This window comes from Rissa tridactyla, chromosome 8, assembly GCF_028500815.1.
Source record: "Rissa tridactyla isolate bRisTri1 chromosome 8, bRisTri1.patW.cur.20221130, whole genome shotgun sequence".
Taxonomy (NCBI): domain Eukaryota; kingdom Metazoa; phylum Chordata; class Aves; order Charadriiformes; family Laridae; genus Rissa; species Rissa tridactyla.
In genome coordinates, this window is record NC_071473.1 from 49,727,312 (window position 1) to 49,752,738 (window position 25,427).

General features: G+C 41.5%; 2 protein-coding genes across 5 annotated transcripts; both read right to left on the reverse strand.

Annotated features, from left to right (window-relative positions):
• Positions 1-584: 584 nt before the first annotated feature.
• Positions 585-16,981, reverse strand: NDC1 (NDC1 transmembrane nucleoporin). Of its 2 annotated transcripts, XM_054212913.1 has the most exons (18): positions 16,865-16,981; positions 16,674-16,794; positions 15,655-15,756; positions 15,150-15,324; positions 14,518-14,656; positions 13,616-13,724; positions 12,641-12,692; positions 11,868-12,000; positions 9,579-9,671; positions 8,181-8,262; positions 7,141-7,296; positions 5,774-6,028; positions 5,523-5,641; positions 5,251-5,301; positions 4,126-4,189; positions 2,859-2,959; positions 1,746-1,906; positions 585-844 (listed from the first exon to the last, which is right to left on the reverse strand). In XM_054212913.1, the coding sequence occupies exons 1-18, from the start codon at positions 16,904-16,906 to the stop codon at positions 781-783; spliced, it is 2,019 nt and encodes a 672-aa protein (XP_054068888.1). In that variant the 5' UTR covers positions 16,907-16,981; the 3' UTR covers positions 585-780. The 2 variants fall into 2 exon arrangements, with proteins under 2 accessions (XP_054068888.1, XP_054068889.1); XM_054212914.1 differs by lacking the exon at positions 16,865-16,981 and having other exon boundaries at positions 16,670-16,729.
• Positions 16,982-18,343: 1,362 nt separating this feature from the next.
• Positions 18,344-24,929, reverse strand: YIPF1 (Yip1 domain family member 1). 3 transcript variants are annotated; one of them, XM_054211375.1, is made up of 9 exons: positions 24,724-24,929; positions 23,944-24,077; positions 23,175-23,255; positions 22,978-23,065; positions 22,733-22,849; positions 21,496-21,662; positions 20,716-20,898; positions 19,640-19,734; positions 18,344-18,628 (listed from the first exon to the last, which is right to left on the reverse strand). In XM_054211375.1, exons 1-8 carry the CDS (start codon positions 24,752-24,754, stop codon positions 19,645-19,647), a joined length of 891 nt encoding a protein of 296 aa, XP_054067350.1. In that variant the 5' UTR covers positions 24,755-24,929; the 3' UTR covers positions 18,344-18,628; positions 19,640-19,644. The 3 variants fall into 3 exon arrangements, with proteins under 3 accessions (XP_054067350.1, XP_054067349.1, XP_054067352.1); XM_054211374.1 differs by having other exon boundaries at positions 23,944-24,107; positions 24,724-24,928; XM_054211377.1 differs by lacking the exon at positions 23,175-23,255 and having other exon boundaries at positions 23,944-24,107; positions 24,724-24,928.
• Positions 24,930-25,427: the final 498 nt, after the last annotated feature.

Here is a 25,427-nt window from a genome sequence, read left to right on the forward strand (position 1 = left end):
TTGGTGAAAAATATAATGTATGTTATTTTGAAAAAGTTGGATGTGCTGCAAACATCCTTCCTATCCACCTTAAGAGAAAGCCATTGATCTAAACTTTAATTCACAATATCGTTACTTGGGAGTTTTCCTAAATACAGTAACGTTTCTTGTATGCTTCAGCGTAGATCAGAACTTAGTTTCCTGGGTCACCTTAAAGATAAAATGCAAACTGCTAGCTTTTCAAGCTGTATTTGTGTCATAACAATGCCTTTCAGCACACCCATTTTACTCTGAGGCATATTTCCATCTTGTAGAAGAGTAGCATGGTTTATTCCTGGGCACATCTGTTCCCTACACTTAAAGTACACACTTCATCTGCACTAAAAGTGTTATCAACTAAATTTATGAAACACTTAGGCACACTAAGTATCTATGTAAATCTCTACTCAGCCCTTTAACAGAAAAGCGTCAGGAAAGAATACATCATGAAAAACACTGAGGGATCTGAGTGGCAAAGTAACTCCGATAATCTCAAATGTCAGAGGCTTACGTAAAATAAGAACTGACACTTTCTTATTTGTAAGTGATATTAAAAGGAGGCAAGATGAATTTTAAGAAAGTTTTATTGTACAAAAGACGATCCAAACCCAGAAGAGCTCTTCTACAGCTCTAAGAGTTTTGTTCTGTGACTTGTACTTCCATATACTCTTCCAAAAAGCCAAGATAAACAGGCTCATTAGTCCCACTTTCTTCTTACCAAGAGTGTTGGAAAAAAATGATAGCTGCATCAGAATCTGTTTTTTATTCTTTGTATTCCAAGAACTGCTGAAGTCTTTTTTTGTGTTCTGTAGACACTTGCACTGCACTAAAAACAACAAATGCAGAACATAAGATTTTACAGTAAATGTAACACACCACAAAAAATAAAGCTCCACACCAAAATTAAGTATACATCAAAATCAACAATTACACTGGAGCTAAATTTTAGGAAACCCAGCTGTATGAAAAATCTACATTCCAAGAAAGAGACAAAAAACCGTATTAACCCTTAAAACTGTCAATTCTTACCCTCAACAGCTTCCACTACCAAGACACTTGACCCTAGAAACCTAGCCTATTTCCTCACCTTTAAACTCACACGAGCAATTGTTTAACTCGCATGCATGATTTAGGTAAGAAAGAATCTCTTAAAACGATCTCTCCTGTATATCTAGCACTTCCAAACTGAGTAACATTTCATCTCCACAGAGAGAGATGGGCAGATACTGCAGGAAGGTTCAGTCCCACATACGCAGAGGCCAAGAACGAAAGTCTGCCTGCTGCGACTGAGAAAGAGCCATCAGAGAACCAAGAAGCAAGGGAATTAGATTACTTGGACTGTTCATAGGATTCTCAGGATTCTCTCCCTACAGAACAGACAATTGTCTCTAGTTGGTTTACTTTCTTTTCAATAGCAAAGATTTATTAAACGAGTGGTATTCATGGACTGCTTCTAAAGACTTCATGAAAAGTCACTAGGAAAAATCGCCCAGATATCTATGAACAGTAAGTTTCTAAGCGGGGAGGGGGGGAAAGGTGTGTGTGTGTCTAAGGGGGAGGGGAAAATATCTATACAAGAATTTAAATCAAAAAATCAAAATCAAAAAATACTAAAATACCATGAATAATGACCTGAATGGATTTTTGCCCAAACTTCCCTTTTCACAGGTCCTACAATAACATTAATTAAAACCAAATTTAGCAAGCAATGATTAAAAAGTTCTTACTTTAAGTGTTCTCCAAAGACGGTAGTTATCCGGTATAGTGCTGTTTTCAGAGATGCTCTAAGTGCAAATCGTAGCGTTTTGTAGGATGTGTCCACCAGACTTCCTGAAATCCTGGGGGTCTTGCTAGAAACATGAGGCAGTTTGAAATACCTGTCTACAACCTGATGGAGAAACACATATGAGAAAAATGAACTTGTTTCGTCTGCTCAATTATTTCATAATGTAACTAGCAGTATGTTTATGTCAAATAAAGAAAAAAGTGCAAGTTCAGAAATTCCACGAAGACATACAAAAATGTACTGCGAGACTGAGCTTGACCTTGCATTCCCTGGCCATCAACGTGAACACAGAACTAAGTTCTGTGAAATAAACCTCTCTGTTAATGAGTCTTAAATGCTAAGCACAGCGCACACTGCAGTAAAAATACATTTCTCTCCTGTATTATGACTTGTTTCTTTCAGAAACAAGGGTATTGGCTTCCTCCCCCGGCGGTGCCTGTTCTTGGAATAGATGACTTGCACCGAAGAACTTTAATAACCTCTAAATTCTTTCCAAGAATCTCCATTAAGGCAGTGTAAAATGATTATGTCAATAGGACACGCATAGCCTTGGAAACAAATCTGGATTTTTTTCAAATACACATTACACAAACATCAGTAAGTTGAGAGTGACTTAGTATTAGCAAAGAAACACCACACAGATCTTATCTCCCGTGATTTGCAATGTCTCTAAGTGCTCCAGGTTTCACGAGGAATGGTGTACAGCCAAATAAAGATGAAGTCCTAACTATGCATAAAATATAGTATTTTAAGTGCGGCATCCCCAAAATAAGGTCTTGAACTGAGCATAAAGTAATTTTTTTTTAGAAATTAAACATTCCATTAAAAACACACTTTCTATGTCTACATTTTCAAAAACGAGCAAGGTCTTTATTCAGCTGTTTTACAATGAGATAGTGGCAACTAGCTGTTTTGTTTAGATTAACTGCAGAAGAAAAGCCATTTACAAACTTGAATGTTATGACTGGTCACCAAGGTCAAAATATAATATTAACAAAACTCCTTCTCTTCTTTTAAATTTGTTCTGGAGTAAGGACAAGTTAACAGTTTTTACCTCCTGAAGAGTCAGTAAAGTATTCAGGATATCTGGCAGTGTCGTTTGGACAACTCCAAATTGGTCTTCAGTAAAGGAGGCTGCTACCAAATGAGACAGACCTTTAAAAAAAAAGTAATTTACTGTAATTACTGAATTATCAGCTTCTGAAACATTACCAAAGATTATGGTTTGCCTGAAGATTCTACTAGTGCAGTGAAATTCTTCAGGACAGCCAGGTGACAGCTACCTCAGCTTTGCCTTGCTTCAGGACTGAACCAGTCCCTGGTTTGACAGGTGTACAGGAGTTTGAGGTTGATGACAAGGCAAGAGAGAGTATGTGTGAATTTTAAAAAAGCACTGGCTCCCTCTTTCCGCTGCTCGGATCAGAGCTGCACCTGACATCATCCAAGAGACAGGACCTATTTCACAGTTCTTCTCGCTATAAACAAACATTTCTAGATCACTTAACTTTTTTTGTTCAGCTTGTACAAGGAGAATGCTCTACTACTTTGAGGGAAACCTTGATTTAGCTTTAAATCCCTTCACAGTTTACTTACTTATCATATTTTTAAGAATTACAGCTTAGCCCTCTGCCCTTAGTTAAGACACGAATGGTATCGTCTGCTTTTCTGCAAACTGTACGTGTGGTTCCCATCCTGACTCTACATCCCAACTCATCACCTTCACTCTGACAGTCTGACATACCTGCCCATAAAAAAAATCTAACCTAGGAAAAAGATCAACTTTTACAGAGTCAAAACTAATAAAAGATTCCATCAATACTGGTATTTGCTCATGACTTTGAAACAAACAAGAAAATCCCGCAGTGCGACCACATGCTGTCATTGTTCTTTTAATTCTCTGCAGACCATCTTTTTCCATTTAGTTGTTAGGTCACTACCTGAGTGCCTCCCTCCCTCAACTCTGTGATTAGCAGAGAAAGGCTCAGAGCTTTTAGTCAGAAAAGCCGTTTTAAAGAGACATCATAAATCTATTACTGAAAAAAAAAAAAATATGTACAAGGGATACCTGGTTTCACGTGGGAGAAGCAACAGAAATCAAGTTTAGGAATCTCTACCAAACCTCTACAGAACACAAACTAAGAGATCTCGCATGGGATCTCAAAACTAACAAGTGAACTAAACCTTTGTTCATGTTGCTATCTGAAATGCAGTCAGGTTTTATCAAAATAGATTCAAAGATTTTTCTTCCATTGCATTTCTAAAGCCCCAGAAACCTGGAATTGAATCCTTTTAGTAGTAGCCTGGGAACAGAAGCTGCTTACCTCCCAAAGCCCAGATGTGCATTTGGGCATCAGAGAAGACAGCTTGGATGGAGGCTTCGGGGTGCTGAGAAGAAATCAAAGCATTCTGAGTGCACTTCACAAACAAAATCACCAAAATTACAGGTTTCAATTAAGGTATTACACATTTGGTGGGGTCATCCCCCTCCCCTCAGAAAAGACCTGCAAGGCTGACAGATCTCAGGGAATACTCAGAAAAATCAGATCTTTTAAGAAACTAAAATTCTTTTTGGACAGGAGCTGCCCACAAAGCCATAGCTATGACTGGGAGTTTTAAAAAAATAAGTTAGCTAACTAGTTTTCAAGAGTTATATAGGCAAGACAATTCCCCCATGCCCATTTAATGATCTTGCTTGCCTCCGTCTCCGCTCCAGTCTATAACTGATCAGAAAACACTGCTGTATATGTAAGCATAAACCATTATCACATACACAGAAAAGATTGCATATAAAAATATGATCTCTACTTGCAGGAAACATTTAAATCCCTGAAAAACAAAGTCCAAAATTAGAGGGGGATGCTTCTGTAAAATATAACTGAGCTGTTGTTCAATTATGCTAAGAGAAATACCCCGCTGTTTTTCTGTGTAAACACGACGCAAGTTTCATTTAAGTGTTCAAGTTCACCTCAAAAGTAATAGTAATATTTGTACCAGTATCTCATAAGGAGAAATTCCCAACGTTCTAGCTACCCTTTCTCCCACAAAGGAAAACTATAAAGAGTTTATTTGGTACATTGACCTAGCAAAAAGCAGTTAACTGAATTTTAAAATTAACTAGAAGCCATGTCATGTTACAATTAGTATACCAAGACAATTGCATTTAAGTTTTCAGTTGTGTTTTATTGGTACATGATGCTTCAAGCAAAATGCAGTTTATAACCAGATGAATTTAAACGAATATGATTATTCTTTTTTATGCAGGTATGGGATACTCCTGCTATGAAACTAATAGTAAATACAAAGTTGTACTTATGGAATACCTTAAATTAACAAGAAAGGTGTTAGAGCTGTTACTATATGCAAAAAGTACAGAGCGCCACAGCAGAACCCATACGCTCATGCACTTCTAGTCTATGATCAGTCACAAAACATAAGATCATGATTACCTTGCTGAAGAAATACATTATCAGCACCCGTTTGGACAAAAAGTTTTTTATCTGAAAAGAAACAAAAGATTAAAAATAGTTAAACAGTTGGCCCTCTTCAACCCTACCATCTCTTCACAGCGTAAAGGGATTGGAGGTGGGTGGAAGGATTTTCGTTATGTGTGCTAATTGGAGAAGGAAGTATTAATTAACAAAAATGGAAAGTTTTTTCCAAAAAGAGAACACCTAAGCTACGCTGCTATAACCTATCTGTACTGCGGCTTTTACTCTACCTGTTCTTGCTTGTTCTGAAGCCATGCGTAAATAAAGCTTGGCTGTACTGCCTCACTGCCAGCTCTCGCAGCAGAGAGCACTGGGATGGACTCGTGGTGGGAACCATTCACTTGGAGATCTACAAGAGAAATACAGCATCTTCAGAAAACTGGTTGCTCTCACTTTAATCCTCAAGACACAGATCTCTATTGACATGCCTACTACACTTAGGGCTACAAGGCTAAAAACAGCGCTGCGGAAAAACCTTTACCTGAACCTGATGTCCACAGCTTTGGTTGCCTTCTCATAACACGAGGACTCTGGACTGATCCATGCCAAGGAGAGTTTACATCTAGAATTCCCATCTTGCCATTTAAAGCAGGTGAGCCGAAAGGTGAACCGAGATCAGACCCAGGCGATCTCTTTAAAGGCGTTAGGGATGATTTAACCAGGGAAGACATGGAGGCTCTGGGAACAACATTAGACCTCTGTGACTGGAAAGACACGTCTTCTGTCACAACAGCTCCTAGTGACAAACAACACGCTGCGTGAAGACAAACAGGCTGGCACATATGAAATAAAAGACCGGTTTGTTATTTGATTGCTATTTCAACAACCTCGCTTGTCATTAGAGCTTTTACGAAAGGACGTTGTTTCCACTGTGGTTTTGCAAAGAAGTACGCATCCACATGAGCATGAAGTGTTTTAAAAGTTCATCAGTTTAAGAACAGCAAGTGATGAGAAGGATCCCCATGGATTTATTTATTTTTCTCCTTTTGCTAGCTAGCATCACTATGCCCTGGTATGTATCTACATAAAGTGTGTGTTTAGGATTAAGTACTAGAAAAAGGCTACCTATAGAAGAATGGCAATTCTTTCCGATTCTGCTTGGTATGTAAGAAAAGACACAGAATCCAAGGAACAGCAGCACTAGAAGAAATTCACCTCTGACATACCAACAGTCCCCCGCTGTTCCCAGGGCACTTGTATCCTAGGCACTGACTGCTAAGGGATTCAATTACCTGGCACCCCTTGTGCTAACACAGCTCTGCTGCCAGGAATGATGCCTACGTCTGGCACGTAAAACACCCGGAATGCTTGCAGGCGGCACACCGCTCAGGAGTCGGATTAGGTATTCTAATTCTACAGCGATATTAGTGAATATACTAATATTATATTAACAAATATACTAATACATACTACATATTCAAAGTCCCCCCGACAACAAAAAATTGTTTGACCATCTTAAACTAATCATAAGAGCAGCTATGCAAATTACAAAGCATCTCTTGGCAAGACTTAAATTCTCCCTCTACTAGGTTCGACCACTTACTAAAACTGTACTAATTAGACTTTTTTAGTTCATGCAAGTGCGGAAAAAAATATTGTGTTGAATATAACACCATGCAAAGTAAACAAACTGAGTAAACATGATCTTTCCAAGTTCTCTAGTTATTTTGGGATTATTTCAACAAGAATATCTAAAATTAAATCGGGGAGAGACTTTTTGTCTGCGTTTATTTGCAGAAAACCCTATAACTCATTTTCCCCATACAACTTAATGGAGACTAACGTACCTATGGAATCTATTGGTACTTTCATGCTTTACAAACTATTATGAGCGTTTCCCTCGCATACCTGGAGTCTGTGGAAATACTTTCAGCTCTCCTGCCGGCTGCTTTGCTCTCCCATTTGCTGCTGCAGCTTCCTGCTGTGTGATCAGCCTCTTGGTCAGATCACTCAGAAGACTCAAACACTCCCTTGATATCGCAGTCCAGTTGTGCGGGTGCCCACCTAGCAGTACGCACACACAAAAGGAAATGCTATAGATATGTTTAACCCAGATGCTCATCCCTGTATCTATCCTGACAGTGCCCGTGCGCTCTCAGCACAAGGCTCAGAGATTATAGTATTTCTAAAAAGACAGAGTGCATTTTCACTGTGACAATAAATTTGTATTGAGGGGAAGATGAAAACACAGACAGACTCTACCCTTCTGCCAGTGGCTAACTCTAAAAAGACTGCAGTGAAACCCGCTAAGCGAGCGGGAAACACAGGCAGCTCGGCCCATCAGATCTGAAATCACTAAACAACTAAAACGAACAAAGCAATATCAATGGTGATGGTAAACAATTTTGAAGTAGTACAAACACTGGAATTCCTGATGAGGTGTAACAAAAAGTTCCTGGAGGCTTTGACGCAGTTTTAATTTACCTTCTCTGCCATATCTTTGTATATAGAAAGAGGCTTGAATGCTAATTGAAATTATAGCCATTGTTTGCTTTCACTACTCTAGTGGTGACTCACCATTTAGGCTTGATTTCACCTCATTCACATCTGAGCATTAGGCTTTCATACACATCTGTTAGATTATTCACTTCAGACTATTTGACTGGTGGCATCAAGAGGACCCTGCTTTCAGTATCCTGAGACCTGTGTTTCCTCATGGCTGCCATTTAAATCAAGAAACAGGCACCAGAATTTCTTGAGTTTAGTAGATGAAACAATATGAATATAGATAATTACGCATCCTTTTGGAAAAGGCATCATAGGGACGAAGCCCCCTGGCTTAGATAGCACACCTCTCAGCATGAAGTACAGTCTAAAAGCATTTGACTAACAGTTTTAAAAAAAAAAAAAAAGACAAAGAATCAACATAAAATATTTTTTATAATTACCTGGCTGACTAAGGCTAAAGACTTCCTGTCGTCGAACAGGAGAATACTGGGAAAGTAACATCAAGTCTTGTAAGGCTAAAAACTACAAAGAAAGGAAAATGTTTTAGGGCATGCAAAGTCCAATATATTTCCTTAAAAAAATGTAGTTATCCATACAAAAGCAATCCCTAACAAAGAATGAGTTCACACCGACTAACACCAGCCACAAAACAGAAAAAGCAAGCAGGCAAATGACTGCGCACATCCCTAGAACCACTCTGGATGGCGCTGCTGAGTTAGTAAGAGCTTCCGAGAACTTTACTAATATGTCATTTCTCTGGAGTTAAAGAAGATCTAACACTATTTTTTATCTTAACAGCTAACAGCTCAGACAAAGAGCCTAAGACGCAAAAAAATCTCAGGAAAGAACTGTTTCTATAAGCCAGAGCTCAACTCCACAGTGTGCTGTACAGTACCAGACCTAATACTGCTTTTTCATGCAATTAAATAGTTAATGTGGCAAACCAAAAATAACCAGATTTCTTACACTGTGCAAGACCCAATTATAGATTAGACACTTTAGTAACAGCTAGGATCATAAATTAGACTTCGTCTCCTTTTAACAGTGCTGTGCTCGACCCTTCCTCACCCATCCTTTGATAACGCAGCAAAGCTTAAAAAAGGATTCAAATGGATTAGAGCCTATTGTATCTCCAGTCTTATCACAGATCTGTAAAATCAGTAAAAGTGGATTTTGTATGTGCAGAATATTCTTATCTTTATTTACATAATACTTATATGAGGTCTCCAATTTCTAAGTATTATAATCAGTAAATCCAATTAATGATTACCATAGTCAGACCAAAATTACTCCTTTACTCACAGATTTTAAGTAGCTTTTTAGTATTGTCTTTAAAAAAAAAAAAGAAACCCAACTTCCAACGTAAAAATTGAAATAATTTTTTTAATTTCAAGAGCGAACACACACTTAAGAACTCAAATACAAGTAGCAGGGGCAAAGTATTAATTGTGTACAAAGGTTTGACAACACACCTGCTTATCTGGCAAGATTTAAAGCTGAAAGAATTAAAAAAAAAAACCAACAACCCCCAAATGTCACTAGCCTTTTGTTTTTGCATCAGTACATGTTAATATACTTATGCTGCAGACAAACAGACCTTAGGTCTAACTAACTGAGTCTGTCTTCAGCTTAAAGTAACAGTGCAGTGAGCACCAGCAGATGTCACTACTAAACAAATTTTCACCATTAAATGTAATGCCTCCTCCAGTGTTCCCAGGCAGCTTTTTAAAGAACTAGCACCTGAGTTAAAATAACTGGTATCTAGAAGATCTAAATGCACACTTCAAGAAACCACCTGAGCACACACCTAGCTGGGAAGATGGTGGGAATTCCATTACCTTTATAATGAGGGGAGGATTGCTGCTTAAGATTTTCGGCAGGCACTGGTCTGTCTCCTCAGGAAAAGTCGGCTGGACAGGAAAATGATGAGTCTAAATATAAACATCAGAAATTGAGTTACACAGAGCAAAACAAAAGAAAACCTTACGAAAGGCCAGGCCTGAGCTGTTACTTGTCAGATGAATGACGAACTACAAAAGCGTATATCCCGTTGTTTCAACTCACTGTAAATTTGCCTGAATTTCCAAGATAAAAACAAAAAGACTTGACTCCTTACATTTAAAACCGAGAAACCTTAGAAAAATCAGGTATCTTTACCTTCCATGTACCAATTTAATTCACAGCTAGAGGCATCATATCATTATGACAAGAAATCCCTCTAACTACATACCCAGGGGAAAAATTAGTGACAACACATTCAGAAACAAGACTGAAATTTAAACTATAACGTCTATCTTTAAGAGTGTAACCACTCTGGTCAAGAACTGAGGGTTCTTTTACCAAATAATAAAAGATTTGTTTAATTTTTCTTTTGCACCGTTTCACTGATAAACTAATGAATTCTTCATATTCATATTCTGTGTTTTTAATAGAAATTCTGTTCTTGTAGCTACATTTAAAATGGAAATAGCAGTTTTTAAATTGTATCAAACATCACATTTTTAACATTATTTATTTAACATGGATCAGTTTGGCACAGATTACCTGTTAGTTTTGTGTTACTGCACTCATTTTACATATCACAGCTTTATTTTCCTGTTTCCAACTTCAAAATTGAAATTTGAGGTAGCAATTGCTTCCAAAGTGTTAGTAAAGTGACTTCATGTGGACTAATTTCTTTCCTGGCTTTTTTATGCAATTATTTACAAACAGCTTCGGAAGTTTTTTAGCTCTTAAAAAAACAAAATTATGTGGATAAACAAATCTTTTGTTTGTTTATCCAAGTCAAAAGGTCCTTCACAGCTGGATGTTTCTTTTGCCTTCCAGAGTTTTATAAGCAATACAACAGTTACAGCCACTGACAGGCAGTGTTCCCTGGTGCTGCAACTACTGTCCTTTAAAAAAGGTTGTTCACACCTCATAACTGTTGTTGGAGCCGCCCGCAGATTCTGACACATAATTACATCAGTTTTGTTTCACTCATTGTTAGTCTTTTCTCCATGCAGCCACAACTAGATCTTTTTAATTAAAGCCAACACTCCAACAAGCACTGCATGCCATTTCATCCCATAAGTGTTTTGCATCATTACTTTGGTCCAGGATTTAAACATCACTTTTCCCCCCCACTAACCTGCAGTCCAGTAATGTTATGTTTTGTTTTTAAAAATCAAGTTAGATGAACAATTTTTTCCTCTGTATTCTTACAAAGAAATATCTGGATTAGTCACAGATCAAGTCTCCAATTTTTTTTTGGCAAGACTTTTTTTTTTTTTCCTCTTCAATCATGGTCTCACATTTATTCTAATATAATTCATTATATATTTAAACGGTCTTTTTTTAGCTATATTAATTTGTAAATTTATGACTTAATGAAAAGGCATAAGCATCTTAATTCCCGAGATTACTCGAAGTCTATTTTAATACTGCAGCCTGAATTAGATTAACATGTTTCTGCTTTGAACAACTGTGTACTTTGATAGTTTGCTTTGAGATTTCTAGAGCTTAGCTCGCAGAAAACGGACAACATTTGGTTCTCTCTCCTACCGTAAAATTGCATTGAGAGCTATGTAGTTTCTGGATGTTCTCTTCCCATGTAACCTGTAGCTGTTTAGCTAGCCTCGCACACAAATACAAAACCACTGCATGGAAACACACGCAGAGACCATTAGTAAGCTCTGCCAGACACATACGGGCCCTGCACTGGCTCATCTGTCTTTACACCTAAAGAGGACCAGGAACGCGGTGCAGACTCCATGAAGCACAAAGTGGTTCTTTGTTAGGGTGGCCCCAACAACATCTGCACGAATTTAGCATCAAACATGAACAGGAGAAGGGGGACGTAGAAACAGAAGTAGAGTATAAGGAGGAGGTGGAAATAACAAAGCACTGCTGTAAACCCTGTTAATTTTGTAAGCAGCATAGTCTTGTGCTATAGGGAGAAAAGGGGAAGGTCAGTTAACACTCAAGGCCTCTCTCAGCTGTTCAGTTATCAGGTATTACCTGGGGTGCGTGCTTCGAAAATTCAAGAATTCATAATATGTTATTTCCTAGTAAAACTGCTTTTGAAAAGAAAGTAGTGTCTGTGAAACACTGATGTTACATCTTCAGCACTGACACCAAGTACTAACCTCTGTAGCATAGATTTTGAAGAGTAACCACGCGATGTACCAGGTAATCAGAAGAAATACGCCGCATAACCAGGCATGGTAAAACAAGGAGAGATCCAATAGGCCAGTCAGAGTGTCAAGAGGATGCAATTTACTGCAGATAAACCAACCAAGAAAATATAAGTATTTTTATTATGGAAGATGTCTATACTAAGCTGTAACAGGAGCAATAATTGCAAGAATAAAGTTGCATTCTTTTTTTGCAAAAACACTTCTTAAAGGTGTTTGAGATACCATTTCTTTAATTTTTCAGTAACTGTCATTAAATGAACTTAAGAAAAATTAAGGAAATTAAGGAAAAGAAAATAAGTATGAAATAAATAACAATAATTAGAGTTTTAAGTAATTACAGTAATTAAGAGTCCAGTTTCTCTATTTTAAAACAAACGGCAGTCATATAAAAACAAAGCTATGTCCCCCTAGAATGACACAAAAGCAGATAAAACACACACTCGATTTGGAGAGATTTGCCTTTCTAATACTTTAGAGACTTACAGAGATGAAGGAAACAGGATTTCTCAATGACTATCTACAAGATGGTTCCTACAAGGGGATGTTGGTTCCTTTTGGATCCATCTCAGAAGCACCAACTGCTCCCCACGTTCTGTGTGGGGACACAAGGACCCGAGTCCTACTAGACACACACAGCCAGCTGCGGAGCTGGACTTCTTTGGCAAAGGGAGCTGTTGTCAATATTCTCCTGCAAGTTTTCATCAGCGCAACGTACAACCCACCTGTCTACCTGAAGATCCATTGTGGTACTTATCCATACCTTTGGGATGTAACCTAGAGGATCAAAAAGAAACACTGAAACAGCTACAGCACTGCAAAACACATATGCAACATGTCAAAAAGACGACAGAAGTGGAATGCGCGTATAGAGACAAGAGACTGGTCTTGTAACATGAGCACACCAGGAAACAATCTGCCTTTGGGTTTGTTTTGTTGTGGTTTTTTTTAAGAAACAGAAACAAGAGAAGGAAAAAAAGCCTTCAGGCCAGCAAGTATACATTTAGAGATGTAGACCTAATCTTTTATTGCTAGCTTCCCAGCAAATATTTGGGAACATTTAAAGAAAAACGGGAATGTAAACTACAGACTAAAACAAACGATTTTTTTTTTATTGTTTTCAGATTTTTATTCTTTTTGCCACAAAACAGTGGCCCAAAGCACCAAGCTTTTAAATGTACACCTGTAAATCACCAGCTGATTACAATTTGGCAGCTCCTCTTCCATGCAAGTTATTTGACAGCTGCCTGCACCAAGATTTCCTGCACAGAAGAGATCACCCGAGACAACAGTCTGTGTTTTGGTACAGTGACGAAACGGCCTTCAGGTTAGAAAACTATAGTTCCCCACTCCCTTCTCCTTAGAATACTGTCACCTTCTGAGAATGCTATCAGCTAGACAATAAATTAATATAGAAAGCATTAATCTCTTCGTAGAAGAGACAGTTCTCATATGTTAAACAAGCTTCTGTGAGGCTGTAAGAACTGCCATCATACAAATATCGCTGTACAAACCCCATGTCTTTTCTTACTGTTTTGGAGAAGTGTTAGATCTCTTCATTTATTTATTTAAACAAGCCTACAAGCCTTTAGCAAGTTACCTGGAAGGCTGAAAAATAGCATAACAGGCCTGACTGATTAAAGATAAAGTTTTCAAAATACAGGAATTTAAAAAAAAAAAAGAATTTCAGGAACCCTTACCAAAAAAGTAATATGCAACACAGAAGTTTCTAACGAAATATAGCGATTCCACACAACTGTGTTTAACAAGGAGAGGCAAAGACCTTCTGAAACGTAAGCACTTGTATTGCTAAAAACAAACAAAAAACTAGTTTAGTATTCTGCACACAGAACATATCAATGAAATGGTGAAAAATAAAAAACGGACAAGGTACTTGAAAACCTGAAGTCTAGATGAATTAAAAAAAATAGTTTAAGGCAATTCCACATTACACCTACTATTTATTTTCCTGGTGTCTTTCTGCCAGCCTCTTTCCTGACTTTGTAAATCCGGGAATCATGCAGAGTTAACAGCTGCTGTAAGGCTACAGCAACAGAAGATGTATTTGTAAGACGATGTTTCACAAGCCATTCATCATTTCACATTGGGACAGATTTCTGTAGAACTGCTAGAGCCCCTCCAAAGGAATTAATGGAATTTCACATGAACAAGCTTTGGATGTTGAGCTTTAAGCAAGATTCTGGTTGCTTAAAGATATGAAGATCACTATCTGGTATCCAGTCACAGTTGATAATGTGCTTTTTTTCTGCTCAGGATTTTGAGCTTTTAGGTGACCCATGTTGTCAGTTCAGTTTGTGGATATTGTTTCTTTCCTGTAGTTCACTTTCTGCACAGAAAAGCTTCTAACGTGCATCAGAGGGGCATAAATTTTGGATCTCTGGATTTCTGTGTTCATTTGAAAGGGGCTGAGCAGGAAGGAGGAAGATGAGCAGTACAGCCATTTAAACCTGAGTGTACGCTTCATCTGTTAGAGAAGGCACGCCAACAGACAGCTGCTACTGCCACGTTCAAAAATCTAAACAATCAAGGCTTTTTTGGTTTACTTAGACATGTCTTTCTGCAAAGATGTTAAACCTCTTACCTGTATGATTGGAAATGGCAAATAATTCATATTGTTTATAAGATAGGAAAGACTATAACTGGATCCCAGGAAAGCTCCCGAAAGTAGAAAAAAGAGGTGATATTCATTTAGGCACATCTGAGGAACAGCATCAACTAGGCTAAAATAGAAAACCTAGAATTAATTCTGAGTTTAAAAAAAAATTAATAAAGTCATTCTAGCCTTCAGAAGTTCAAATCAGAAGTTTGATTTTTACTTTCCTGATCAGTACATATGACGATATCTCAATAAGTCTTTACTAAAGTAGGAATCCCAGCACCTGTTTTTGCAGTTTATACATGAAGATGCTTCTGATATTTATGAAGTATGTCACATTAACCAGAAGACCAAAACCTAGTTCAACCAATTTGTCATCATTCAACTTTCCATTAAGAATGCTGGCAATTTAGTTTCAAGCCCAGTTATTTCTCTGTGCTTTCTAACGTTTACAAAGGATGCTATTTCCTATCCTTTACTAAAGGATATCAAGATATAATTGCTTATTTTTGATAGTACCCAAGTTATAGTCTTTTGTTTGAAAGAAGCCATCAGTAAATACATTTTACACTAGAAGTTCTTTGCATAATTTATCTTTAACACACACAAATAATTACCTTTCTGAAGGCGTGCAGGGCACAGCAAGAAACTGGAACTTCCCTTTTGTCATAACTGTAGCACACCAAGCAACCAACATTCCCATTACAGCATGAACAACCGAATGGATAACTTGCCGAGGGTGAATAATTTTTCCTATCAGTGCTAATCGAGAGCACGGTATCGATGGCACAACTGCAAATAAAAGCCAAAAGTGAATTTTCATTTCTTATTAACAAAACCCTTTATTAGAGGGGAAAAAAAAGCCATTGTCATTAAAGAACTTCTCATAGTTGGAATCAGTCACTAGATAACAAAGAAATCAATGAAGTGTCTCAGCTAAGAGAGTCTCAGCCAAGAAGCAAGCAGGAATACGGAATGATTTACTTAAAAACAAGCTTTGTGTCTTGTCTATATTAATTTAAAAGGAAATCTACCAACGTCAAGTACACTGAATGAAAATACAAATCTCTTTAAATGGCCATCCTACTTAATTCAGGTATCACAGCAGTTTACATAACCCACCTGCATAAAATTCAACGTTGAAGACGCTTATTACTACTATCACCACAGACATAAGGAGGATACAAAAGATGACATAGGAAGTATATAAATCATTGAGAGAATCTAAAATAAAAAAAATATATTATTGCTCAGAAGATTGCAGTAACACAACAGCATCAAGTAACAGAAAAGAACACTTAAGCAGTGAGCAGTAATGCACTAAGTGCATAAAGGGGAGTAATGTTCAATGGACTCTGTAATCTCTCACCAGATCTGCCCAGCTACACAACATTTCTGCATAAAAGCATATTTAAATGCCATGGAAACTATTTAACACCCTTATAACTGGTTTTCTCATAAGCGAACAGTCAGAATTTTGTTTTTCAAATAATAATCTTTCAAAGTTAATTAAATTATGGCTCAACTAACACAGCTTCCCTTCACTTAATAAAAGCTACAACCATACAGCCACACTTAAGAGGTAAGAAAGTCCTTACAAAGTAAATTGCTTTTGAAAATACAAAAGCCCAAAAGAGCAAATCAGAGGGGGAAAGAAATCAAGTCTCGCTGCCCGGAGCAGCGGAATGATCCCAGGTATCCAGCTTTCCTCTAAACATCTCTCAGTTTTCTGTGGGTGCACTCGAGTGAAAGTGATGTTCACCACGCAGTGCAGCTGTTTCAGGAATTTCACTTGTGATTCAACGCACCAAAGCTAGAGGAAACTTAAGCTCTTTATGCAAACAGCAGCTGCATGGGGCAGGAAGGGGAAGCGTGTCCAAGTACTAAAAACAGAGAACTAAGTCGCTTAATTTTTTTCTCTGAAGGATATACTCACTTACATGAGCTTGCAACAGCTGTTTCTACCTCGAGGGAATTATGGTTATAACCAAGACACAAACTGACATTTTGTAGCTTACAGACCACCCCCAGCTGCCCCGCTCCCCGCGGCCGCAGCTCACAGCGCGGTGCCCGCCGCCTTCCACGGATCCCGCGCCCGCCCCCGGCCCCGACCGCCGCCTCGGGGGGGACAAAGCACCTACTGGAGATCCAGCGCACTGGGTGGAAGGGGTCGATGCCGCTGAAGACGACGAAGGCCGCGGTGCAGACAGGCAGCAGCAACACGGACCAGGCGACGGCGGCCGCCACCCTCCAGCCCAGCACCTGAGGGAAGCAGAGCGTGAGGGGCCGCGGGGGACGGGAACCGCCGCCTCCCCTCAGGCCCCGCACTCACCTGGCGCAGCAGCGCCCGCCGCCGGCCCGCCTCTGCCTCCATGGCCGCGGCCCGGCCGCCCGCGCCGGCCGTTCAAAGTCTCCGCCGCTCAATGGCCACCCCCGCCGGCCGCACGCCACTTCCGTCGGAAGGTGTGAGGGACAACAGCCAATGGGAGGCGCTCGGACCCGCTTTCCCCGCCCCTTGGACGGAAGTGACGCGTCGCGGGCGCGGGAGGACTACAAGGCCCGGCGTCCCCCGCGCCGCCGCTCCGGCGGCCATGGCGGCCTGAGGGGAATGGGGGTCGCAGCGCGGTGGCAGAGGCCCAGCAGGGCCCCTCAGCGCCCGCCTGAGAGACAAGGGGAGACGTTACACAGTCCCGCGGGGAGGGAGAGCGTGACTGAGGGGAAAGCAAGCGTGCCGACGACACCAAGTTGTGTGGTGCAGTCAACGTGCTGGAGGGAAGGGATGCCATCCAGAGGGAGCTGGACAGGCTGGAGAGGTGAGCCTGTGCAAACCTCATGAAGTTCAACCAGGCCAAGTTCAAGGTCCTGCACCTGGGTCAGGGCAATCCCAGGCACAAATACAGGCTGGGCAGAGAATGGATTGAGAGCAGCCCTGAGGAGAAGGACTCGGGGGTGCTCGTGGAGGAGAAGCTCAACATGAGCAGGCAATGCGCGCTTGCAGCCCAGAAAGCCAACTGCATCCTGGGCTGCATCCAAAGAAGCATGGCCAGCAGGGCGAGGGAGGTGATTCTGCCCCTCTGCTCTCATGAGACCCCACCTGCAGTGCTGCATCCATCTCTGGAGCCCCCAACATAAGGAGGACACAGACCTGTTATAGCAAGTGCAGAGGAGGCCACAAAGATCATCAGAGGCTGGAGCCCCTCTGCTGTGAAGACAGGCTGAGAGAGTTGGGGCTGTTCAGCCTGAAGAAGAGAACGTTCCAGGGAGACCTTACAGCAGCCTTCCAGTACCCAAAGGGGGCTACAGCAAAGATGGAGAGGGACGCTGGATCAGGGAGCGTAGCGATAGGACAAGGGATAACGGTTTTAAACTGAAAGAGGGGAGATTTAGATTAGACGTTAGGAAGAAATTCTTTGCTGTGAGGGTGGTGAGCCCCTGGCCCAGGTTGCCCAGAGAAGCTGTGGCTGCCCCATCCCTGGAGGGGTTCAAGGCCAGGTTGGACGGGGCTTTGAGCAGCCTGGTCTGGTGGCAGGTGTCCCTGCCCAGGGCAGGGGGGTGGAACTGGGTGATCTTTAAGGTCCCCTCCAACCTAAATCATTTTATAGTTCTATAAAGAATGCGTCTGGGCCTAGGAAAGCGGCAGGAACTGCTTTCAGGGCAGCATTTGGTACTGGGAGAGCTCAGTACACATTCGGCCCTCAGGGCACTTCAACTGTAACATGGCAAAATCCTGTCTCGCCTCCAGCCCACCTTCACACCTCTTATGAAACCTTCTCAACAGCTTTGGAGAATGAGTATCAGATCGTTAACAAAATAAGAAATCACCTTCAGAACACTTTATTCAGAGGCAAAATAGTGTTGTGAGTGCAGACAGACTTTTAAAAAAGAAAAACTGCTGTACAGGATTAAGATCAACAGTTCACTCCCCTTATGGAACCAGTCAGTCTCCAGTGAGTGTGGAGATGTCTGTATGTCCATGGGACATCACTGTCCTTTCTACTACAAAAAGCATTCCCTTTTCTTGCGGTTTCCATGTTCTTCAGTGAAAAAATAGTCTAAAATAAGATTACTGTACAGATGGAGAAACAGGCATTGTAACCTGAAAGAGACAAATAACTCCTATCAATATTACAGCTCCTCACAGGTACCAGAGGACACAATAAAGCACATATTTACATCTAAATACTAAAATTGATTACTATCATTTGGAATCCTAATAGGCACCTGGGATGAGAAACTGATTTTGCAGGAGTAAAGCTTCTAAAATTGATCTGCATGATTAGACTGTGTCACAGATGGTAATTCTTTATGATCATTTTTGCTAGGCATATTTGGCTTTTTTCTTTTTTTTTTTTTAAATCTAATAGAGCTTCTGCTCACTCAAAAAATACTCTGATCTCCACATACATGCTTGCGGCTGCTGTACTTGCAGGGGCCTGGCCTCTGCATGTCTATTAGCCTTTCCCTGGACCTGTTCCACGTCTCATCTCTCCAACAGAATTCAAATGTCATCTGCCGCTGGCAGCACTCCCAGCTACCAGGAAGCAGAACCTCCAACCATCCCACACAAGGAATGCGGTCCGTACGGATGGCTCAGGCTCTGAGTCAGCCTTGCTCAGGGAGTACATGGATGTCCCTGTACACAGAGCTGCTGCTCTGAAACATATTGTCACAAACACCAAGGGGGGAAAAAAATCCAATTTACTTTTAAGATTAAATGGATAGGAAAATAGGAGCATAATAGTTTATTGCTTAAGTTTTACTTGTACAGTACAAATTCTAACAAATATGTTTTGGCTTTTGTAAGGAATTGAGGGAAAAATACATCTTTGAAATTACCTATGGGACTGAGTAGATTATTTAAATGTGTGTTTCTTTGCCAAGAGTAAACTGAAAGAAAAGATAAGATGCCTTTGTTCCTCAGAGTCTTTCTGGCTATATTTAAAACTTACAACTGGAAGAAATGTTAATAAATGGTATTTATATATTATATAGGTGCCATTTAGCAAAATTGGTCTGTTAAACCCTTTTCCACTCAACTACAGTAATGAGAAAAAGTTTCAAGATGTCTTGTAATGATTACAAAAGTTAGTTTAGATTGGATTCTTACCTTATTTACCGACTCCTTGTTACTACTGTTGATACATTGTGAGCAGGGATAACAGGTGCAGGAAAATCCAGTTCAGGGGCATCAAAAAAGTACGCCTGCATTATCACAGAGGAGAAAAAAGACTGTTTAGGAAGAAACTAACAGTTCTGTGTCGTCCCAGCTCTTTCCTTCCACACTTGCAGTTCACAAAGTATAAACACAGCACCGAAACAGCAGATTTGAAGCTTTTCTGTTTTTGTCAGATTAGAAACGGTCAACTAAACTGGTGCTCTAAACTACACCTTCAAACATAACAGTTTGCAGCTGAGGCCTTTAAAAAGACAGTATGGGAAGGGACTGGATTGCAGATATTTGACTGTTTGCTTTTTTAACTGGTGAAGCTCCAGGCAGGCTGCGGTGACAGGAGCCCCGCTGAAGTCAGCTGCAAGTCTCCTGCTAACACGAGAGTTGCGTTTTGCCTTCGCCTCCCTGCACGCTGAGCTGCGGGGAACCAAATCTATCTACTCTGGAAGCTGGGAGGGCAGGGAACAGAAGCGAAGCCTGGATTATATCGTTCTGCCTACTGCAACAGAGACAAAAAATAATTTCTCATCACTGTGTATTTCCATAGTTTTAGAGTTTTTGTTTTCATACCGCTGCTATCGTGGAATCATATTTACTAAGTTGTAGCAGGTTTATGTTTTCATACATAAAACTCATAAGCACACGCTACATATTGAACATTTAATCATTTTAAAGGACTACCTAAGCATAGTACTCGTTGGAATAAGCTGCAACTGGATACAATAAAGATTGTAAAGATGATGAATTCCAGATAAATTTAAAGATGACTCTGTGAGTCATTTTGTGCTAAAGACTTATTCATTATTGAGTTTGTTACTGGCACTGTGAAAGTCAGATTGGCATCAATTTTCGATGTATTTGAAGTAATTGGAACTTTCACTTTGGAGGTTTTTCAGAAGTACTATTACTTTCTTTATCAAAAAAGATTTTCCAGCAATCCCCTTCCCTGCACCGTAACATGTCGCCAGTCCCAGGAAATAACGGATTAGAGAAAAGGAAAGGCAGTGTCATACCAAACAGCCGACAGCCAGCAGGGCATGAAGCAGAACAATGGTCCCCACGGTCGCCAGCGCAATCCTCCGGTTGTCATCTCGGACAGCGGGCCAAAAGGTCATCACCAAAACAGACCCCGAAAGGCACAGGGAGAACATCACCAGGACCCAGCGCACCACTTTTTGTGGAATAATCCATAAAATCTATACGAGGGAGTAAAACGATTGTTAAATAGACTGTGTGAAACAGGGATTCATTTATTTAACGCATTGTTCCATGACATTTCCTCACTTCCAGCCAATTTGTGCACAATTAATTCACGCCTTATCTGATATGTCTCTGTTATTTGAGGAAAGAATAACAGCAAGAGCAGACATGACAAGAGCATGTCCCCTGAGTTATGGCACTCCCTCCAAGGCCTGCCCCTTGCCAGAGCGGCCCAGGATGGTCCCTGCTAGGAGAACGTGTCCTCGGAGCCTGTCCATCAGCACTGCCAGCCCACTCACCAGTGTCTGTACCCTGGGGACACACAGCCCGATTCCTGAAGTTCCCCTGGACCGCTTATGCGGCTTGCCAGCAGTTTGGATTTGCTGCCGCTGCAGAAATGACCTGTCCTGGGCTTTTCCAGGACCCACAAGCCATCTTTACGTTACACAAGCTTAAACAAAAAGCCAAGCAAAAGCAGCAAGTGATTTGCCCAGTCCCCAAGATTTGGGCTAATAGGAACAATAGTGAATTTTCTAAAGCAGGACCTTTTTGCGGGGCATGTAATAGAGGTGCCCTCTTTAGGCCATACGTACCGCTGTGGGAATGTAAATGAAGAGGGAGTAACCATATACACACACGATCTCCAGGAACGAGTAGGACACAATGTTCATAACTTTACTGTTCCTCCACATCAGGAATCCCCAGAGAGCCAGGGGAACAAGCCAAGCATACGCATAAATCGTTGTCGCTGCTATGGACACTGGAAATACAACAAAAGGTTTCACATTTTACTCAGAATACCAGCCAGAATCAAACGTGTAGAAGCATTTAGCCCCAAAACTAAAAAACTATCAAAATATAAAAAGTTTGAATTATTAATAAATTGAGAACTTTGCATTTACATCCAGTTTACACCCACTAACCCACTACTTTACCAGCTCTTCAAGTTAGTTTAAAAGTAAAGACTCCAGAAAGTATTCTTTTGATATTTTCAATTTCTTTGTTACACCTGTGTAGAAAATGCTATCGGTTTCAGTGTGAAAGGAAGTGTCATGGAGGAAAGAAAGACTTAGTTAGAAATTCGGCTACTAACAGCTACTGAAAAATGAGAACAGACTGCAGACATGCTAAAAAATTTGGAGGAAGACACAGACACGAGTGGCAAATGTGAAATTATTCAAGTGACTGGATTCCCAAGCAGCAGCATTCTTCCAAGTACACTGGATTTTGGAAACAAACAGAAGCCATGTTCCTCGTCAGGGATGGCAGTGTCCTTCAAACTACAAGGATGGGCATAGACAATTGGCTCCTCACTCCGAGTTCTCTGGGGCACGTATCAGTTGAGCATCTTTTGCTTAGAGTTTGCCAGAAGGTAACAACTCGGTAGGTGATATAAGTAATATTCTAATTCAGTCATTTTCTGTCTGAGGTCTGCGGGCTTCTAGGAGGCCACAGAGCCAGAAAGGCACCTACAAAAGCACCACAGTAGCCACTGCTGGGCTGTCCCTCTCTGTACAGGGGGACATTCGCTAAGGCTAGAAAAACAACTGCTCTAATTACTCCTACCTGCTCTAGTAAAACTCTGTAGCTACTTCATGCTCTGGAGGAGTAGGGTTCTACCTGTTACAGCCCATTTTAAGGGCTCGTTTCACATCTCTAAGAATTTAAAGAGAGCAGTTAATCAAAAGACTCTGCTAAATCAAAGCTGTGACCTGTTTTTACATTACTTCACTAGCACATTAAAAAAAAAGAAAACCCCAAAAAACCCCACCAGAAACAAAGCAAAAAAAAACCCCACCAAACTCAGGACTGTATTGACTACTTACAAACCTTTTCTGAACTCGGGCACATAGTGGTATGTTGGTTTGCCCAGATGGATGAAGAAATTCGAGAGATTGCCACTAACAGCAATGGTAAAGACGAGCGTGGCACATATCCAAAAAGGACCTTAAGAAGAAACAAACATGTTCAATAACAACTCCTCTGCCCTCTTGTTTTTTAAGGCTAGCGAGTAAAAGGCAATACAAACTCAAAACATTTAGCACAGAAGAGAACTTCTCACACCTCGTACATACCGTAAAGGTCAGGATTGCTGCGGATATACAGCCTCACAAAGTTCTTCCCCGGTACTGGGAAAACCGAACCTTTGATTCTGTCCAGGACCTATGAATACATACAGATTTGTCCAACTCAAGATACAAAACAGAAAAAACTCAGTATCTGGATAAAAGATAGCTCAGACAATAGTTCTGCTCTGGAGTGAAGTATTAACCTGGTACGTGTCCACATCGAAGAACGTCTGGTAGTACTCAAACGTCCAGAAAGGGGCACTCTTCTTCTGTCCTGCAAGCAGCTGTACGGAGCGGAAAGGCAACACGAAAAACATTACAAGCATGCAATTTATGTATTACTAGTTCACTGACACAATAGTTAAATGATTTCTGTACCTGGACAGAAAACAAACTGAACAGGCTGGTGCTTACTATTTAATGGTTTCCCTTTCCCCTGCTAGTATTTGTTAGCAGCGGCTAGTCTTATCTCCCTGAAAGCAGAATGGTGGCCTGGCGTTCTAAAGAGCCGCCAGATACTACCTTCCACCACGTCATTTATAACCCATGCCGCCATTGGTATCACAAGTTCCCTCGCCCTGACAGCTGCATTAGCTGAGCCTTCAGACAAAGCCCTGGCCGTTTCCAGGTTTCCTGCTTTCCTGCCGGAGTCACCAACCCCACAGCAACAACCGACAGAAACAAACACCGTGCTGTTTTCAGCTGCTGCTGCACTCATGTCCTGGCGTATTTGAGTAGCATAAATCACCGCCATTTCAGTTCAATTTCCTAGGCTGCAAAGCACAACAGCTGAGGAGCCAACGCACGTTTGCTTCTGCTGACTCTGCTAATGAGAAAGTAACCTGCAATGGGGATGAAGCAGAATTTTAAGTCACCCAGCATGAATCCCTGGTGTACCTCCGAAATATCTCAGTGTTCCCAGCACTGTTTGTGTAGGTGCCAATGGAGGCGCTGTAGGTGTAAGGGCATTACCTCTGTTTTATCGGAGTCGTCGGTCCCCAGTAATTCATCATCCTCTTCTCTGCCTGGGTCCTGCCGACGGCTGTGCTGATTCTTGGGGATTTCAGCTGGCTCGTCAATGCTTATTGTAGTAGCGTCAGGATTTGCTGCAAGCAAATTAGCTGCATCGTCAAATTCTGCAAATAAGTACATTACAAGAGAGGCAATGATGAAGCTAACGAAATTTTTGCTTTTGTGGCTGAAAAAACTGCATTAAGACCCCTACACAGCCCAAGAAAGGATACATCACTAGTTTAGGCACGTCAAATACGACCTGCTTCTTAAAGCCCAAACTGACATGGATCAAGCTGAATACTTACTTAATTAATAAAGTGTGAGGATGTCTTTCCTGCTAACCTGCCGGCATTATGATAAACCCGCACCACTGAAACCTGCCATCAGCCCCAACCTGAGACTCCGCAGGTCTCTGCGAGGGCGGGGGGAAGGAAGCTGCCCCTCTGAAGCGACTGTAGAAATGGCTAAATTTCATCCTCTCCAAAAATTAGGTTTTTTTCCGACCTGAGTCTATGTTATCAATAAATCCGCTTAAACAAGTCTGAAGCTACAGCCCACCCCCTCCCGCCGGGAAGGGCTCCGGCCAGCAGAGGTGACACCGGGCGCACAGTCCCATGGCCGGACGCTAGACATCCCTGACGCTACCGGCGAAACCCCACGGCGGGTTTTCCTCCGAGAAGGCTCAGCGAGGCTCCCCGGCTCCGACCCCCCACCGGCTGGGCCCCAGCCCACCTTTACCTTGGAATTTGAGGTCATCCACCGCCGCCATCCCCCCGCCCTGCTGCAGGACGGGCGACAGCGCTGAACCCCTTCCCCGTGTCCCTGTCCGTGTCCCCGCTGCCGGCGGCCCCGCTGCAGAACGGGTGAAGGCCCCGCACCTCCGGCCGCCGCAGCCCAACCGCTCCCGGCCCTTAAAGGGCCAACAGCCGCCGGGCGGTGACAGCCAATCAGCAGCTCCGCCGCTCTCCTCGCCTCCCCCGCCCCTCAGGCTCGAAGGAGACGTCGCGGCGACGCTCGTCGCGCCAGCCAATCAGAGACCGCGCGGCGCTTTCGCTTCCGCCTCCGCCCACCTCCTTAAAGAGCCCGCGGCGCCCCGAGCGCTGCTGGGCTGGTGTTACGGGAGCGGGGCCCCGGCTGCTGTTTGTACGTGTCAGATACATACACATACTGATTATACGTGTAGCTATATGTTATATAGTCCATTATAAACGTATATTATATATTTTATAGACCACTGTGTAAAAATATAATATATAATAATGTATATTATAGAATTTATATTTTTATATATTATAGATATTGGGGTGTATATATATATAGGGCACCCCCAGTGACAAGCAGCAGCCACCAGAGGAGGCCAAGCTGTTGGAACAGGCAGCTGTTGGTGCAGCCCATGCGAAATGCAAATGGTGGCATCAATCCAAGGCCCCCAGCGTCACCAT

What these genes read in the sequence shown, in the direction of transcription:
- NDC1 (XM_054212913.1), bottom strand. Translation starts at nt 16,906, where the DNA reads ATGGAGGCAGAGGCGGGCCGGCGGCGGGCGCTGCTGCGCCAG. An exon ending in TGTTGCATATTACTTTTTTG is followed by an intron (nt 12,693 to 13,615) that starts GTAAGGGTTCCT and finishes TTGATCCTCTAG; the next exon opens with GTTACATCCCAAAGGTATGG. An exon ending in TAATGTATTTCTTCAGCAAG is followed by an intron (nt 4,190 to 5,250) that starts GTAATCATGATC and finishes ATTTCTTCTCAG; the next exon opens with CACCCCGAAGCCTCCATCCA.
- YIPF1 (XM_054211374.1), bottom strand. Translation starts at nt 24,754, where the DNA reads ATGGCGGCGGTGGATGACCTCAAATTCCAAG. An exon ending in CAGCAATCCTGACCTTTACG is followed by an intron (nt 22,850 to 22,977) that starts GTATGTACGAGG and finishes TTTCTTCTTAAG; the next exon opens with GTCCTTTTTGGATATGTGCC. An exon ending in TGCTGGCTGTCGGCTGTTTG is followed by an intron (nt 19,735 to 20,715) that starts GTATGACACTGC and finishes GTGATAATGCAG; the next exon opens with GCGTACTTTTTTGATGCCCC.